Genomic DNA, 13,202 nt, shown 5'->3' with positions numbered 1-13,202 from the left:
TCTTAATTAGACATATTTTATACAATATAATATATATTTTATAGTATTATATAAATGAAAAATTAAATTAAATACAGTCATTAAATAAAGTGTCGTATATAAGAGTGCGGTAAAGGCATTACATAACATTATTTTTAAGTTATCACTCAGAAGATATGATGAGGAAGAGCGCAGCATATCTCCAACCAATGAGGGTGCCACGTTTGCAAACCTCGCCCAGACAAATCACGCCCCCATTATCGTGTGGGCTTATCTGGTTGGCGGGTTAGCTTTTCCTCTCTTCTCTGATTGGACAGTGAGTGAGCTGTCAGTGAGGTCGAGACGTTGAACCTGCCGCTCCTGCTCGGAGGAGGAGGCGGCTCCTCCGTCAGCCTGACCTGCTTGGAGCTCAGTCAGCCTGTAGTACGGACGTCATTCCGTCTCCTCATCTCGTCGCTGACTCTGTCGTGGACCTTTAAACTAAACAAGGTAACGTTTGTAACATTATTAAGAAATTGTGCTTACTGCAGAACAAAGTAATGGCGACGTAACGTCACAGGGAAGTGATGTGCTCGAATGTATTGTCCCGATAACGCCGGTTAACCACAGCCAGGCGGAAAACCCTTTAAGCTATCGTTAAGATGACTTCTTTTTCGTGTTCGAGTAAATAGTGTTCAACCCAACGTCGTGTGGGGGTTCTCTATTGAAATTAAGTCGTATCTATACAACACGACTCAGAAAGGCCCAGTCTTGACAAACTCCTTTGTGTCCTCCTGTTTTTTGCTGTCTTTTATTTGGCATATTTATCAAAACTGTAACCTACGTTATACGCCATGTTAAAGGGTAACTTTTGCCGATATTAAACCAAGTTTGTGTCCTAATAATGTTGGTAGTAGTATGTGCTATGGTAAAGTTACATCCACCTAGTTCCCTTTTTTTAAAGATTATTTTTTGGGGCTTTTCCCCTTTTATTATAGTGACAATAGATAGACCGGAAAAGGGGAGAGAGATAGGGGATGACGCGTAGCAAAGGGCCGCAGGTCGGGTTCGAACCTGGACCGCTGCAGGGCTCAGCAACTCATTGGGCGAACGCTCTTATTGGGTGAGCTAGAGGCCGCCCCAGATCGTCCCGGATCTCCCTTCTCACAGACTGGCTAGGGCTGCACAATTTATTGCAATTTTATCCAAATTGGGGGGGGGGTAAAATATGTGTCAAACAATTCTGAATTAAGTATTGTGGTGCTGCAGAGACGTCCCGGCCTACAAATCGTATCCTACAGACTAAAGAGAGAATATTAGTTTGGTACAGATCCTTGCAAAGATAAAAAAAAATATATATAATATAATGATACAAAAATCGATCATTCCCTCCAATATCGTCAATCATATCGCAATTGCAATATCAGTCAAAATAAAGGATAATCGCAATTAAGATATTTTCCTCATATTGTGCAGCCCTACTGCTCAAACTACAGATTATACCTCCGCATACAGACAGACAGACAGACAGACAGACAGACAGACAGACCGACAGAGTAAAGAAGCGGATCGAGAGCCGTCCCCCCTCTCTCTCAAACTTAAACCGAATTGTAGTATGCTGTTCGGCTTAAACTCAACAGTTTGTGAACAGGAAGTGTGTGCCATGCTGTTTCCTGTATTGCGGAAACGGAAGCTGATAACATATAAACCAAGAGTCTGTTAATGTATTGCCTATTTCTCCCCTAAAATGTTTCCAGAAACATATTTTAGCTTGCCATTTAACCGTCAAACGAGATTGTTTGTTACCAGCCGGCCGCCATGTTGATTCTGTGACGTGCTGGCATTACGTCACCCACCGGCCATAGCGTTTATTGGTCTGGTGTGGCACAGTGCATTTTGCTAGTTTTAGGTTTTCTATCTTTTGAGCGAAAGGGAAAATTACAGTGTCTTTTTCCTGTGTTTTCTCTGGCCATTTAGCACCAATTAAAATTTTTTTTGCACCATTCTACTGCAGACGGCCCGGTTTTATGAAAAGACCCTCTTTCTAGCAGTGAAATACAACGTTTTGCATTCCTCATCTGGCCTCCTGACAGCCTGCCTTTGGCTAATGGCTATCTCATCAGTCTCCTCCCCATCATGCCATGATCAGCCTGTCTACTTATGTAATGTTAACCCCCCCCTCCTTCCAAAAGAAAAGACAGAAATCTGCAAGTTGTGAAACTTTGGGAAAACCCAACAGCCATGTCGTTTATCTTTTCTAGAAGGATTAACATTTTAAATCAGTTATAAAAAGCTGAAAACACGGTGGAACATGAATTAAGTTTGATTGTTAACCATATGTTGCAGAGCTTTGTGTTTGGCGCACAGATTTAAGAGGATTATGGAACAAATGAAGTGGAGCAAATAAATGCTGAGTCACTGCTCCGGCTACTGCTAGTTTGTGCTGAATGAGTTTATTCATTAAGCAGTCTGCAGTGTTGTGTAGAAAGGGCCTTTCTCAAGTGTGGTATTACAGTCACACATTTCAATGCCTGTAATTGAGAGAAGGACTACAACTACAGACATTTTTTTGAAATGATTGAGTAATCTGTTACTTAGTTTTTGTTTAATAGGTTAACAGTTTACTATATAGGCCTACCAAAAAGAGAACGGTGCCAATATGTATCTTCAAACATTTTTATTTTGTCATTCCAAGAGTAAAAGAAACAACACATCTTAAAGGACAAATCTGGCGCAAAATGAACCTAGGGGTTAATAAGACACACCGAGTCGACCGTTCTCTGGGATCTGTTTTCATGCTAATCGAATGTGACCAGTTTTATCGCAAACCGTTAATTAGCTTATAACGCTAGTCGCGGGTGGCGCGGGTAAAGTAAAACTAAATCGCTATTTCTATACCACTGACAAGACTCAAAATAGCACCACACTTCCATGGTAGCATAATGAGGGTCCCTACATGTAAACCGAAGCATTGAGAACTTTGTAACTTTTTAATAAAGTGTCTGTACACTTGTGTACAGAAACTTCATTAATAGATAGTTTATAAAGACAGTGTTGTTCACGTATACAGGCAGGCGCCATCTTGGGAAAACACAGTCACGATCAGTCGAACAACGAACGCCGTGCTTGAGCTATGTTACTGGTTACTGGTTGCACAGCGATTTCTTTTTACTTTACCCCAACGACTAGCGTTATAAGCTAATTAGCAGTTTGCGATAAAACTGGTCACATTCGATTAGCATGAAAACTCGGTATACACATGTGTTATTAACCCCTAGGTTAATTTTGCGCCGGATTTGTCCTTTTAATAACCACACATTTATGTTGTTTTAGCTAAATAAAACACCAGTACCACTGCCCCAATCTCTGACATGTTCTCTTCTTTGCTTTATTTCTGTACCATTCCCTTAAACGTCTGTGTTTTTGTCCCCCCGTGTCCACCAACAGGCTCAAAGATGTCTCAGAAGATCAAGGCAGGGTCTGTGGTGGAGATGCAGGGAGATGAGATGACTCGAGTCATCTGGGAGCTCATTAAGGAGAAACTTATCTTTCCTTACCTGGAGCTTGACCTGCACAGGTAAAGTGCGGTGATGTTGGATTGGCAATTTCCCAATAAGTAGGACTAGATCATTACATTACATTACATTTCATATACGTGTCATATCCACTGCGCCATCACCACCCAGGCCACTTGAAAAACAAACTACAACCCATTGGCATGAAGACATCTTCAGGATTAATCTGACTTTACACGTTCAATGCACTGAAGGGAAATTGATTGTTATTGCAGACATAAAGAGGGTAAATGTGAGATTTAAGGCTTGTTCAGGTTTTTGGGTGTGTCTGAGGAATGCATAAACTTGTTTGAACAAGTTATACAGGCAGGGTTCAAAATTAACATTTTTCAGACAGCCAAATGGCTAGTCTGACAAATGTTCAGACTAGCCAATTTTACTAGCCACTCGATAGATTACCATTGTTTTTTTTAGATTATTTTTTGGGGCTTTTTCTGCCTTTTAATGGACAGGACAGTTGAGAAAGGGGGGAGAGAGAGAGAGAAGGGGGGGAGACATGGCAGGAAATCTTCAGAGGTCGGAGTCAAACCCTGGACCTCTGCGTCAAGGCATAAACCTCTAAATATATGTGCGCCTGCTCTACCCACTGAGCCAACCCGGCCACATTACCATTGGCTGGTGAATGAAACAAATCTACTAGCCACATAACATATTTAACCAGCATTTGGCTGGTAGACAGTGCTAATTTTGGACCCTGGTCACAGGTTAAACAGACACACATTACAATCAAACACATAAGAACAAACCGGGACAACATTCTTGTTAAACCTGAAGCCGTTTGTTTAAAAGCTTCTCGCTCTTTCCTCAGTGGTATGTATCCAGTTAGTCATCACTTGTTAAGTGTCCTATTGTTGTTGCTTGGTATTGGCATTCAGGGGTAGAGTACGAAGAAAGTGGGTAAAAGGTCATGGATGCTTGGGTTAACAAGGAAGCCCATGGGCTAATGCCTGATTGGAATGATAAGCACATTTAACTCAGTCTAGTTTTTAGATGAAGTACGCTTCCTCCTCTCAATAGTTTGAGGTTCCCCCCGAACAAGTGGAGCAACCTTTCCAGTTCTCTTGGCAGAGGGCCAGTGGTCATTGCACAATTGATTCCTTGTTTCCTTTGTCTCTGTGTCGCTGCCTGGTTTTGCAGATCTCCTTCTCATTTAGGCGAGTAACAGGCATGGTATGAAGAACAGAGTGAGCACAGTACTTTGAAGTTAGTGAGGTAGGAGGTTAATGGGTATTTTTGATGCCAACACTGTCAGCTCTTGCAAGAAATATAATTAGCCATGATGTGGCGTGAATAAAGCCCTAGCAGCAATTTGAGTTATTCCTCAAGCAGGAAGCAAGCTCACACTCTTTCACTATGCATTAATGTTGTTCATGTCCTTTTGATACAGTGATTATGTTTCACATCACAGTCATCACGCTGGAACATTCACAGACTGGCTCCTATAGCCGACTTAAAACGGTTGCAAACGTTCCCTTTTAGTGCTCTGTGCACAACCACGGCTTATGTGCAACTGAGGCGTTCATAATCTCTGTCCTGCTTTAAACAGAGTGCTCTTGTTTATGGTGTCCCATGCCTCTGCTGTTGGGATTATAAATGGTCTCCATGTCTGGTCCATTTCTTCTTAAAACCTCTGCATACCTACCTTCTGAAATATGTCTGTAGCATGTAATATCAAAAAGTGTCAACTAATGGGAGCTGCTATTACCATTTGCCATATTCTTAGGCTTGTTAATTCAGGAATCTTTGTTATTTGTAACTTAGGGATTGTATTGACACAGGTATATTCAACACATTTCCAAGACATTATGGATGCTTTCTCTCCGGTACTTTTTAACATAAAGTCTATTCTCTTTGTCTCTTCCTGCAAAGCTATGACCTCGGCATGGAGAACCGAGATGCAACAGACGACCGGGTGACGGTTGAGGCGGCAGAGGCAGTCCGGCGTTACAACGTGGGCATCAAGTGCGCCACCATCACTCCCGATGAAAATCGCGTGGAGGAGTTCAAACTTAAGCAGATGTGGCGTTCGCCCAACGGCACCATCCGTAACATCCTGGGAGGCACGGTGTTCAGGGAGGCCATCATCTGCAAGAACATCCCCCGCCTTGTGCCTGGCTGGATCAAGCCCATCATCATTGGCAGACACGCCCACGGAGATCAGGTATTTACACTCACTTGTTTCAACTTGTTTCTGCATATTAGGAAAACTATGGTCAATGTACGGTACGGAGCAACTGTAACTGTGTAGCAATCACTTCATTGTCTTTATCTTTGTGCAGAGAAACGTATTCCAACTCCCTTTTCATCTGACAAAACCACTACTGTTACTAAATCATAATTTCCAGCAAAAACTCAGACATTGTAGGGTTGTCAGAAGAGACTTGGGCAATAATTATATTTCATCAGCTGTCCTTTGGACCCTAATGTGCTACATCTGCAGCCTGGACAAGTTGCAGCAATGTCACAGAACTAACTCCTAAGTTGGCTCATGGCGCTGTGCCAAAGTTAACAGTTTTTCCCTCAGTGTAGAAATGCAGGTGAAATGTCAAATGGCTGCTAGTTACATAATATCCCATGGATGTCAGAGGTATATGTACATGTTACATACTCTGCTGCCTAGTCCTGCCGAGGTGTTTATGACGGTCTTGGTCATTGCAATTTGAACTTTGATCTCACACAATTTTGTAGGACAGTGTTCATACCTTTCATACCTGTCTCTAATGGCCGTGTAGTTAATTGGGGTCAAACAGCAATGTTGCAGTAGTATTAACCTTCTTTTTTTTTCCCCCTTTCTCAATGTGCTCCCCACAGTACAAAGCCACAGACTTTGTGGTGCCTGGGCCTGGGAAAGTGGAGATGATCTACACACCTACAAATGGAGAGCCAGTTAAATATGTCATCCATGAGTTTGAGGGTAAGAATACAGCCAGCCTGACACACAATCATGCTACCAGCACCTCGCTACATGTGAAATATCTGACAATTAAAGCGAGTGGGGAAAGATACCCAACAATCGTGACAGTGTACTTTTAGTATCGTAGATGCGCGTGTTTCAGGTGTGCAGATCAGATACACATCAGTCTAAAATGAAACATATCAAAGATTTCAAATATCATAATGTGGATGTGTAATAGAGTGTCAGTCAATATATATAAGCTAGACTAGCAGCAGAGAAAAACTTTTACCACCACATTTTCCATTGTGTTCACATTGTAAATGGGGAAAATATAAGATATGGCTTATCTATTTGTTTCAATTCTGTTACTGTTCACCTGTTGTATCACTCAAAACCAAACACGGAGCTAAGTGAGCTAGATTAGAAAGGTTGAGTAATGACGACTAGCAACAGGGATTTCTTTCCAAAGCGTTTTTCTCAGCGTTTGTCTAAGTTTATTTAGTCATACTAAAATAATGATCACACCCACACAAATACGAGGTTGGCACAGCGTGTGTGAATGTACTATACTTTATGTATGTGTTTGTGTCTGTCCAGGCACAGGTGGTGTTGCCATGGGGATGTACAATACAGATAAATCCATCAGGGACTTTGCCCACAGCTCCTTCCAGATGGCTTTGACCAAAGGCTGCGCTCTTTACCTCAGCACCAAGAACACCATCCTGAAGAAGTACGACGGTCGCTTCAAAGACATCTTCCAGGAGATCTACGAGAAGTAAGGACTTCAAACGTCTCTCAAACGCACACTCCGTCTCTCGCTCTTTCACAAATACGGTTGGGTATCGTTTTTTGTTTTTTTCCGATACCGGTGGTAAAACGAGACTTTTAAAACGGTGCCGGTGCCTGAACCAATACTTACACTTTACTTGAAGGTATCTAGATAAGAGTGACATGACACTGTCATGAACATGTCATAAACAAGTCGTAAACATTATAAACAAGTCATAAAGGTTTATGACATAACGCTTCTTTTAGTGAGTGTCATTCGGTTTTGGTCATGACAAGTTATGGTTAGGGTTGTTCATGACAGTGTCATGTCACTCTTAAGTAGATACCTTCAAGTAAAGATAAAAAGACATAAAAAAAGCAAGAGCACAAAACGACAGTCGGCGACATTAAAAAGAACGTCTTGTTTATCGCAATTCAATTATTAATGTGGCCGGGTTGGAGGTGCACATATACTGAGAGGTTTATGCCACAACACAGAGGTCCAGGGTTCGAATCCGACTTGTGACGATTTCCTGCATGTCTTCTCCCTCTCTCTCCCTTTCTCACCTAGCTGTCCTGTCAATCAAAGGCGGAAAAGCCCAAAAAATAATCTTTAAAAAAAAAGATTTATTAATAATGTAATAACAATAACTCATTACACCAGTAAATTACTGTTAAACGACAAAAAAACCACTAGATGGGAAAAGGGTATTTTACAATAACTTAGAATGCACCACGAGGCTAACCAGTTTCAAGTGAACGCACCATCTGCGTTAGTTTTCCGACAACGGCAGCTGCAGACTGTTGGTCGTCAGAGAGCGGCGCAGGCATTTAAGTGGCACTGATATGAGGCATTTGCGTTGCTATTTGGTCCGGTAGATACCGGTCATTTTGGCACCGGTGCCGTATTAGCACCGGGTCTCGGTACCCAACCCTATTCACAAGTACACAATTTTATACCAGACGTAGATCATAACTTAGAGGCGTGTCCACCTTCATGTGTGTCCAGGGAATACCGTGCTCAGTTTGAGGCCAAAGGCATCTGGTATGAGCACCGCCTGATAGATGACATGGTGGCCCAGGCCATGAAATCTGAGGGAGGCTTCATTTGGGCCTGCAAGAACTACGATGGAGACGTGCAATCTGACTCTGTGGCACAAGGTTGGTAGAAACGACACATTTTTTCATCAGAAGTGAAGAACTATGTTGAAACTTTCCAAATAATCTGACCCATGAACAACTGCATGTAATAAAAAATGGAGAATGCTGATTTTTGCCATCTCGGGCTCAAAGATGTTCTGTTGGTAATGTGGTTTTGTGTGACTCTTTCAGGCTACGGCTCCCTGGGTATGATGACCAGTGTGCTTATCTGTCCTGATGGACGCACCGTAGAGTCTGAGGCCGCCCACGGCACAGTGACTCGCCACTACAGACAACACCAGCAGGGAAAAGAGACCTCCACCAATCCCATAGGTAAAAAAAAAAAAATTATTCATAGACTTAAGCATTTAGCTACAACCCAAACATAACCCCCAAAAAACAAAGATTCTATCAATAATAGTAATCTTTATATATATTAGGGCTGTTGGAACGGATTCCGAAAGTCGAATATGATTTGAATAGTAAAAAAATCAATACTATTCGAATGCTGAAATTACTATTTGAATGTGATATTTTTTTTTTTTTATAAATAGGTTGGCTGACGTTAGCTAATCTCAGTCTTCTCGTGCCACGTCTGATGAACAATAAGTTATGGGAGTCAGAAACACGGCATTGTGAGCTAACGTTATGTACCGAGTAACGTTAGTACAGGGAGGAGTGACAGGCTGCGGCTGGAAATCAGAAGAAGGATGGGAAATAATTTTAACATGACTTTAAAATCGACATCCACCGAGCCAAAATGCTTATGTTATCATTAGTTAGCTCGTTCTGGTTTCCTAACTGCGTTGCGAGTTATAGTAGCTTAGCTGGGAGCTTCATGGAGACAGCTGTTAGTTGCCGTACAGCTGTCAGAGTTAGCATCAATTTCATATATTACCTTCTAACAGCTGGATTCTCAGTAACGTGACAATCTGCAAGAAACAGGTTGCTTATAAATCACTAAAATACTAGTGGCAGCACCGTTTGGCTTAGTTATCAATGCTGTTAGCATCGTGGCAAACACTATTGTTACTTAGCTAGTTTATGACAAATCATTTTGGCTATGCTTTCTAACATGATGTCATTGTGCTAACCGAGCACCGTTAACAGAGATTACAATTAATACACATGTTAGATAGTGTTTCATGACAGAGTTCTCTGTTGATTTGTGTTTGTCGCTGTGTGCGTGGCAGAAATGCAATGCGCCGTGACGTAGGTCCCCTTCAAGGCCAGGCTGATGTTGGAAGTCCCTCTAGTGGACAGAATGTGTAACAACAACTACATGCTTATAGTGGCATTAACAATTCATAAGCCTGAGTAGTGTAGTACATGTTTATAACAGGCTGCATTTGAGCATTAAATATTCTAATATTATTTGAATATAAAAAAAATAACATGAAATTCGTATGGTATTATAGAGGAGGATGACAGCTCTAATAAAAAAAAAAAAAATATATATATATATATTTTATATGCATTGTGTGTAATAATTGTTTATGGATTTAATTAACTAAATCCTGTCTTTACGCTGTTTGTGTGCTGCAGCCTCCATCTTTGCATGGTCGCAGGGCCTGCTCCACCGGGCGAAGCTGGACAACAACGCAGCGCTGCGAGTGTTCTCGGAGTCCCTGGAGGCAGTTTGCATCGAGACCATCGAGGCCGGTTTCATGACCAAGGATTTGGCTATCTGCGTCAAAGGCCTGGCAAAGTTAGTCTTCTTCGTTGTCTGACACTTAATTTATGTTTCCTCGTCAGGTGCTGTAGATGTCTTCGGCATAGGAATTTAATTTATTGTTGGGTGTAGGATTTATTACCCACCGTTGTACCACCATCGCAAGTCTAGCTCCGTGTATCATACAATTAGGGCTGCAACTTCCCATTATTTTCACTGCAGATTATTTTCTTGATTAGTCGTTTGGTCTATAAAATGTCAAATGTGTAAATCTGTGTTTTTCCACAGCCCAAGAACATTCAGTTTACTGTCACAGAGGAGTGAAGAAACTACAAAATATTCACATTTAAGAAGCTGGAATCGGAATTTTACTCAAAACGATTAATCGATAATCGATCGGGGGACTGATCAGTCCGACTGCCTTTTCTGCCGACGGTCGGCTGTCTGGTTGGTGTGTAGGCAGCTTAACATGATAGCTACGGTTTGACTTTGGTTAACATTAGTGTTGAGGCCCCTGAGGTGCTTGTCTACGGGTAGAGTAATTGACGCACTTTTTACATTTTTGATCAATGAAAGTCCAAGTCATATTTGCAGTTAACGCCATTGGTTCAATTTATTTCCATGAGATATTAGTTGGTTTTCCAGACAAATTACTGCTTGTGTATGCCTGTGTGGCGTTGTGGCGTTTGTGCGTGTGTGTGCGTGGTCAAAAACTGTATGTGCTTCCCGGTACCACCTGAGGAACCAAAGATTGGTTCCTATTTATACCAAGAGCACTAATTGGCTCTTACAATTAGTTAAGCATGCCAAAGCAAGGCAAGGCAGCTTTATTTATATAGCACATTTCAGCAACAGGGCAATTCAAAGTGCTTTACATAAAACATGAAAGAGCAGTTAGAAAACAATTAAAACAATTTAAAAACATTAAAAGACAAGAATAAAATAACTACAATACAATAACTGCCAAGTTAACTACACTAAGTAAATACAACTTGATACTTCCTGTGGCTGTGGATGCCTGGATGACAACATAAATACTACTGAATATGCAAATGAAAACCACTGAGTGCCTCCCAAAGTAATGTCAAGGTACACTCAATCCTTTCCTCTTGTTTTTTTTCTCTCTCCGTTTGCAGTGTGAAACGTGCCGACTACTTGAACACCTTTGAGTTCCTGGACAAGCTGGCAGAGAACCTGAAGATTAAGCTCGCTAACCAGCCCAAACTGTGATCTCACCTCCCAGCCTCAGCCGTAAAAAACACAGTCACACACACACACACACATTGAAACACACGCACACCGAGACAACTTTACAGCTACTAGAATTAACACTGGAGCAGGACGAGTTCTGCCCGAAGACTCCGGGAGATCTGCACACTGAAACTAAGGCATTCGGGTCAAGCAAGGTATCTTGTCCAGATGAAGGGGAGTGGAGGCCGTCATCCCTGTTAATCCATCACTAGTAGACAGCCAATACTTGTGGGAGTAAAAAAAACTAAACACTAACTGTTTCCGGGACTGCCACTGGCCCCAGTGACCTAACTCACTCGGTCCCCTGAAGTGAGTGTGTGTGTGTGTTGGGGGGAGACAGAATCTGTCTTGAGTGGGTGGGGGGCCTCTGGACCCTCAACTGCCTTATTTGTTTTGTGTCAAAGTCATCGGTTGATTCTTGGTTTTCCCTTTTGTCTTGTAATGTTTTAAAAGAAATACCTCGGGCAACAGCTATGTGTTAGAGGCACAGCGAATAGCACATTCCTGTTTTTTTTTATCAATGAAACCTCTCAGCTTTGTCATAGAGCGTCTGTGCATGCCCGTGACGTTTTACCGTCACGCAGCAGGAATCATTTTTTTTTGTGTCCATCCTGTGTGTGTGCTGCCATAAAATCGCATTTTCCATGTTGGTTTTTAATCAATATCCGAATTATGAGAACTCATAATAATAATAATAATAAAAGACTTTTTTGAAGAAATGTTTGTGTCTATTCAATTAATCAATTTTTTTTCTATATCACGTTGTGAAAACAAATGTCTCAGAGCTCAAGGTGACACCTCCAAATATCTTGACCACGCAACTTTATTTTCTGGGTCAAAATTTTAAATAAACTGTTCTTTTTTCTACTTGTTCAATTTTCCCGATGTTTTTTCAACTATTTAAAAAAAAAATGTTTTTAAAAAAAATGTTTTTAAAAAAAATGTTTTTAAAAAAAATGTTTTTTGTTGATTGCGTTTTGGAAGCTTTTTCCAACATTTTTCTCACTTTTTTTTCAACGTTCTTGTCATTTCTTTCTTTTTTTTTTTTAATGCTAAAATTAAATAAAATACCCAAATTCAAACTGATTTGAGAACAAAGACACGAAGCGGAATTCAGTTCAAAAAGGTTGAAACGCGCGAGTCAATAACGTATTGTTGCAGTATCTCCGGTCATTTCTTGAACATGAGAGTAGACAGATAAGAACGGGGCAGCAGAGGAAAAGAGGACTGGTTCAAGGTTGGTTACACAGATAAATCGTCAGGGAAAACAGTCCAACAACTCTGAACAGAGTCCGAAAAGCCGAAGTTCAGAGTTTCCACCCAATGGAATGTAAAAGTAAAAAAATATTATCAGCAAAATGCACATAAAGTAGCAAAAGCTGTCTGACAGTAGGCCATATTCGAGGTGAGAAGAAACACAAGTGTTAACAGTCTCCAAAACTGAAATTAAGATCAGTTGAGAAACACGTTATGTTATCCTTTTTTTTATTATTATTATTACACTCTTTCGTGCTATATCTGAATATGCCTGTCACTTTTCGTGCAGTGGTGTAGTCTAATGTATTTTAGCGGGTATACTGTAATAATAATATAATAACTTTATTAAGGACACAAATGGAAGGTCCATAGTACATTAAAAATGACAATGTTTACAAACCTATAGCAATACATATACAGTACAGTACTATATATGGACCAGAGTGGACATATTAAAGTGGGGCGTCTGGGTGTACTCCTTCAGGGAAATTTTGAGCGTCAAAGACTTCATTTCCTTCATTCTGATACACTTGAATGCACCAATTTACGGTGGAAATACCTTTATTTAGCCTATGTGAAGAAGAAAAACAGAGATGGTAATTTAAAATATATTAAACATATAATGGAAAATATGTTGTTACGTGTCATTGCGCATTTTTAAGTGGGTATATGGAAATCCTGGAGC

At 40.9% G+C, this 13,202-nt stretch overlaps 1 protein-coding gene across 1 annotated transcript; it reads left to right on the top strand.

The window, feature by feature from the left end:
* Positions 1–299: 299 nt before the first annotated feature.
* Positions 300–11,979, top strand: idh1 (isocitrate dehydrogenase (NADP(+)) 1). The gene is made up of 9 exons (XM_028591255.1): positions 300–468; positions 3,406–3,535; positions 5,403–5,694; positions 6,345–6,447; positions 7,027–7,204; positions 8,207–8,358; positions 8,530–8,670; positions 9,883–10,045; positions 11,146–11,979. Exons 2-9 carry the CDS (start codon positions 3,414–3,416, stop codon positions 11,237–11,239), a joined length of 1,245 nt encoding a protein of 414 aa, XP_028447056.1. The 5' UTR covers positions 300–468; positions 3,406–3,413; the 3' UTR covers positions 11,240–11,979.
* Positions 11,980–13,202: the final 1,223 nt, after the last annotated feature.

Source organism: Perca flavescens, chromosome 11 (assembly GCF_004354835.1).
Source record: "Perca flavescens isolate YP-PL-M2 chromosome 11, PFLA_1.0, whole genome shotgun sequence".
Classification (NCBI taxonomy): Eukaryota; Metazoa; Chordata; class Actinopteri; order Perciformes; family Percidae; genus Perca; species Perca flavescens.
This window is presented reverse-complemented; position numbering and strand designations above follow the sequence as displayed.